The sequence below is a fragment of the Geospiza fortis genome, unplaced genomic scaffold (assembly GCF_000277835.1).
Source record: "Geospiza fortis unplaced genomic scaffold, GeoFor_1.0 scaffold217, whole genome shotgun sequence".
NCBI classification, from domain to species: Eukaryota; Metazoa; Chordata; class Aves; order Passeriformes; family Thraupidae; genus Geospiza; species Geospiza fortis.
In genome coordinates, this window is record NW_005054392.1 from 763,052 (window position 1) to 769,147 (window position 6,096).

The 6,096-nt window shown below is 44.0% G+C and overlaps 1 protein-coding gene across 1 annotated transcript in view; it reads left to right on the forward strand.

Annotated features, from left to right (window-relative positions):
* The first annotated feature begins 172 nt into the window (after positions 1 to 172).
* NUP43 (nucleoporin 43) overlaps positions 173 to 6,096 on the forward strand; it is a 15,244-nt gene continuing 9,320 nt past the window's right edge. Inside the window, exon 1 of the mRNA XM_031060842.1 lies at positions 173 to 177. Within this exon, the coding sequence (XP_030916702.1) occupies positions 173 to 177 (5 nt within the window). The remainder of the gene's footprint in view (positions 178 to 6,096) is intronic.

Below are 6,096 nucleotides of genomic sequence, written 5' to 3' on the forward strand. Positions count from 1 at the left end.
GTCCCGTGCGTGTCCGCGGCGGGGACTGGGCAGGGCGGCGCGACCCGCGCCCGGGAAACAACGCGGGGATGGCAGAGGCGTGGAAGGATACGGAGAGTTGGCACAGCCCTACACTGGATAAAGGCCGCCAAAGCACCGATGGTTCACAGGAGTATCTACCGGTGCAATGGCGATGGCGTAGGGCAAAGTTACAAATTAAAATTCCTTTTAAGAGGCGTCCGGGACAACAGCTCAGAATTTAGTAAATGCCAATGGGCCTTTATTGTGTCCCAGCATAGGCCCATGATGAAGTAGCAATCTTAAGGGAAAAGTTTTAGCACCTTCGGATCCTCCCACAGCCTGTAACATAACGAGGAAAACCAGAGAATTCACATTCTACCATTATGCAGTATTTCTCCCGGCTCTGAAACTCCTTCGTGATTAATTCTGCCACCAATATTCATTTGCCATCTGTTATTTATACACGTTTCTATTGTTTAAAGGGAAAGCATATACCATCTTTGAAATTTTGGGAACCTACTGTCAGTGCTGTGACTTCTGTGTTTGTGCTGCCTTCTGGTCCCTGCAAACGGGCTTCACACACCTGGGAATAGTTTTGCAGCACTTCCTTTCCTTACCAGGCACACTGGCACAGGAATTTCATCTACGTGGTACCAGACAGCAGAGTTTTCAGTGTTTGGCTTTTAAAACATGAGAATGGTGATAGAAAACTATGGATAGATTGGCCCTATCAATAGTATATGGTATAAACATTGGGGAAAATAAGGTGTGATCCAGCAGATACACAGCCTAAGATATCACCACAGGAGATTACACAGGTTATATCTTCTGTGAGAGAGCCCATCTTGGCTGGGAGTGTTGAACCTGTTCCAGCTCCACACAACACATCTATTTCATGCAATCATTGCTGGTTCAGGTGAAGAGGTGAAGGTGGGAATCTGCTTCTCTACTTTACAGTCAATCCAGGGCAAATCTGACCATTGCTCAGTGCATATACCAGTCCCATCCATAGACTTCCCACCTGGTTCTTTTAATCCTGGAGACAAATCTACTGCCCTTAACTTCTCCTAAGCATGATCTGGCAACTGCAGTCCGTATGAGGCTCCCAGCCTGTCCCAGAATATAAAAGGTCTCCCCGATACACCCAGTGGGCTGAGAGAGAAGGAAAGAAGCCATGGAGTGAGAGGAATTCCCAAAGGGCAGTGAATACAGAGAACAGACAGACATTGTAAAAGTACAGCACAGAAATACTTAATTGTTTTAAATGCAAAAGACATTTTCTGTTGTCAGATGCAAGCAAACTGCATTGTTCTCACATAGAGAGGTTGCTGCCAAGAAAATAGCTGGCCCATGTTTAAAAGCATTCCAGGGATACTTACCACCTTGGGAGACAAAACCACAACAGAAGCCATTTACATACAAGCTGATGCTGCCTACCAGGACCAGCTTGAATTAGGCTTAGGCTTGTCATGGAGCCTGCATTTCTCTCTTAGGAGTTTGCAGTCTCGCCCAGTCCCTTTCTGACTGAGTGTACCTATTTGCCATGTTCTTGACATGGGTATTCAGAGAATGAAAGCAAATGTTTTCATTCCTTAACAATATCTGGGGTGCCTTGGGTGGATACCAGGCATGTGTGAAGGAAACAGCACTTGGCTTGGCAGGCTTCCAGGAGCTCTAAGACAAGCCAAGTTGCGTCGAAGGGCCCTGGGAAACTAACATGCACCAATAGTGGCAGGATGCACCCATTTATGCAGTAAACAAATGCAGGAGTCCCTAACTCTTTCAGTTCCACAATCTCAGGCCATGAGATCATTTTAAAAACCAATCAGGAGCACATCCATTGAGACTAAACTAAAAGCAACATAGACATTCTTTGCTAGAGTAAAATACAAGCAGAAATTTTAAAAAAATTGTTTTCTGACCATCATCATTTATGTGGAACCTCTCAATTTGCTCTGATACCCAGGATTTCTGTATCCTATGCCCCTGACTTGTCCAAATCAGTGTGAGCACCTTGGTCCCTGGATGCCCACTGTCAATTGCAGGTACCTCCATTTTCCACATATAGAGCCATTTCCCTAGACTCTGCAGGGAGCTGCTGCATGGATGGTCCTCTTAGAGAAAAGGTACAAGAATGGCAGCAGCCAGAGTGGGCCCCCATATGATTGCTCTGACACGAAGATCCCACTAACTGTAAGCACATCATCTCTTCTTCTTTTGCTGCACATTCACCCACATCCCAATCCTCTAGCTGTACTTACATACATTTATATACAAACCCCTCCAAGATACTATTTCTGTTTCATTCCTTCCCTCCCACCACATAAGCCCATTAGATTTTTTTAAAATTATTTGAATTTAGAAAGAATTTGAAAAATTGCTCATCACTGTCTGCTCCCATCTGCTTGTATACCAGAAGCAGAAATTTCCTTGTGAAATGTTCCTGCTGTACATTTCCGCAGTTATGCCCCAAACCCTACGCTAATTGGCTTTTACACCTACACTCCCTCCTCTTCTTGACTCCATTCTGTTTTTTAACTTAATCACTCTCCTTCATCTCATTTCTTTTCCTATAAGCTCAAGCCAGTTTGATGTGTACCTTCCCTTTTTATTACCATTTCAGAAGTTTACATTATTTTGAACTCCGCATCCATGTTTTAGCAGCTCTGCACTCAAAGATGAGGTGAGAAGGACTCAGTCACATCAATGACTTTCCCCATTAGGGAGCAGCAGAACTGGGACCCCTTCATGAAGGAAGGTCATCCTTCCAGATGAGACCTTCCAGGTGACACACCATCCCACAGCACCTAAGCAAAACAAGCAGAGCAGGGCTGGGGACAGAAATGGCTTTGCCATCAACTGAAGTCAGGCCCCAAGCCAAACCAGCCAACAAGTTTGGGCGACATGGCTGAGCACAGGCCCTCCTACAGCACAGCTCAGGCCAAGAGCAGCGTGTCCCAGCCCAGATGGGAGCCCAGCCAAGGGCAGGGCTTATGACTGCACTCAGGGCTGGGCCTCTGCTCTTACATCTGCTCTGCAGTACACTGCACTGTAACTGTACTCGCTCAAGAGAATGAACTGGGCACAGCTCCAGGAATTCTTACCAGCTGTACACATTGTTTTGGCATCTCCAAATAACTTTAAATATTGTTCAATGATGATTGGAGAAAAGCAGATTATAAGCAAATCCAGTTCAGAATTAGCTTTATCGTGCCCTAGTACAATCACTGATTTAGTAAGTGTGTTTGTTCTCAGGCCCCCTACTTTCTCTCAGAGACAGGCATGCTTTCAGTTTTCTTCCCTTTCCCTCACACTCCCAGCTTTAGCCATATTTAAGGGTAGTCCATAGATGCTCCTTGTTGTCTTAGCTGGTATGTTTGGACCCAAGGCTTAGAGTCAGCTTCATCTAGACTTAACATCCTTCTTGAAAACCACAGAAATACTAGATGAGGCGTATTTTCTCCTGGTGCTGATTTCCACCTTTTATATGTTTATTTAAATCTGCTATTACACTGAAATGCTTTACACATCTTTCATAGGGATCAAGCACAGTGAATGTATTTAAAGGTTTGCAAAGCAGCCCTAAATCTGTCACAGCTCTTACTTCTGTCATATAACATACTGCCAACAATTTCTTTAAAAAATGTAGGACAGGAAAGAAAAACTGTGACTCTTCTTTTCTAAGTGAAAATAAGCCTGTATGTCCAACTTACTTCCCTTAATACTTCCCAAATGCTTTTGAACAAGCAATCCTGAGCAAAGAAAGAAATCATCCAAAGGCACAAGGTAAAATAATACACACAGAAATCACAAACTAACCAACAAAAATATTTGCCTAATAAAAATTTTCAATAATCCCAAAGTTTTCTATTCAGCTTTTAGCTGTCTGGTCTAATGTCTTCCATATTCTGAGGCTGCCTATTGATATTTCTCACGAGTGTTATAAGAATTAGCTGAAAATACCCTTGGAGTCAACAGTCACTTGCAGAACTGCGGTGAGCAGCTTAATAAAGGGTGCCAGAAGCATTTGTCGCTGCAGAATAACAATGCTACTGCCACATGCAACTAAGATTTTTTAAGGTATATTTGCAGTATGGTAGACTACTACAGCATCCAGTGTTGAAGATTGCAATGCAAGTTATTTTCCATTACCATCTGTATGGCAGATTACCTTGTCAAGTGCGCAGTTTGCTTTATCTCTCTCTTTGAGTGACCACATTCACACCTCCCTGGGGAGGGGACATCTGCTGATAACAGACTATTGAATATCAGTGCTTGACTGATAAGAACTATAACATCCCATTGTGAGATGCTCCGCCCAGATGGAGGAGCCCAGATATAATCCAGAAATTTTTGAGACACCAGCACGGCTTTCTCCATGGGATTCCCCAGAGAAACAGCAGCTGTCTCTTCTTCCACTGGATCTTCAGAGGAAGAATACATCCTTTTCTACAGGTCCCCCTTGCTCCAACAGAACCACACCTGACACTTCAGGAGGACTGGAGCCGCATTTCCAATTGGACTGCCACCTGACCCACAGGGTGTCAGGTTGGGTTCTGACTCTGTCAGTGTTGTTCTAGTGGACTGCCTTGTTTATTTTATCCTTTTACATTTTTTCCCTTTTCCCTATTAAAGAACTGTCATTTCCTGCTCCCATATTTTTGCCTGAGAGCCCCTTAATTTAAAATTATAGCATTCAGAGGTGTGGGGAGGGTTTACATTCTTCATTTCAGGGGAGGCTCTTGCCTTCCTTAGTAGACTCCTGTCTTTCCAAACCAAGACATCCAGTTTTTGGAATATGTTCAGTGCTGGATTCTGCTGAATGTAATTATGGAAGAAAAAGTTACATGAAGTTCAAAAGATGCATGAAGCACATAAAATATCACTGGTTTGGTATCACACCTGGGGAATTACAAAACAGCATAGCAGACTTAATGAGGAACTCAAAAATGCTGTATAGAAGAAATCTGACAGATACCTTTAGCAGGAAAACTGCAATACACAGTGGAAAATTTGTCCAAGACACTGTCAAGTTCATCTGATAGAACCTCTGAGACCTGGCAGCATCAGCTTTGGAAAAACATGCAGCAGAAAACGAAGCTGTAAAAATCTTTGTGAGAAAGTCCCTTACTGGACTGCAGTGACTGGACCAATAGTCTCATCCTCTGAAATGACAACTGACAACACAACTGTGTCAGCCTTTAATTTTACAACTAACTTCTGAACTTTTTATTGCATAGTTGTTTAGGTCTCAAGTGAAATACTAGAAAGGAAGTACATGTGTGCTCTTTGATTTAACATACTGTCTAGGACAAAAAAATATTCTGTTTATTTCTGTACAGGTAGGAATCTGTCAGAGCAATGAGAGTGTCACTTGGAAGTACATTATCATGGTTTAACCCCAGGCAACAAGTACCAGGCAAATATTAGGTCACGTAAACCCCACAAACCTACTCTAGCCCACCCCAGGAGGAATGGGCAGGACAATTGGAATAAAACCAATGTAAAAAACATGGGTTGAGATAATGATAGCTTATCTCTTAATAACTTTAATAATTCAAATCAAAGAAGATAAGTAGCCTGTCCCTAGGCAGTAATTGGTCCCTCCTGGCCAATATCCCCCAGTTTATACAGTGTGTGTATATTCTGTGGTGTGGAATATCCCTCCGGCCAGTTTGGGTCAGCTGTCCTGGCCATGCTCCCTCCTGGCTTCTCGTCCACCTGCTCACCGGCAGGGCGAGGACTGGAAAGATCTCGATTTGGGGTAAGCACCACTCAGCAACAAGTGACGCATCAGTGCGCTGTCACCATTATTCCACATTATATCCGCGACACAGCGCTGTGGCTGCTACTCGGGAAAAAATTAACTCTGCCCCAGCTGAAAGCAGGGCATACTTAAAAGCAGATCTTAGACCAGAAATGCCTAGTCGTGGTGTAAGTCACTCATTTTGAGAGAACAGGAGTCGGTGCATGTCATGCAAAGGTGACAAATGGACACAACGTTCCGGTGGTCGCGGCCCAGCCGAGCAGACAGGGAACACAGCGGCACCATCGCGTCTTCTCTGTTTCCTCCACTCCGGACCCGACCTACAACCG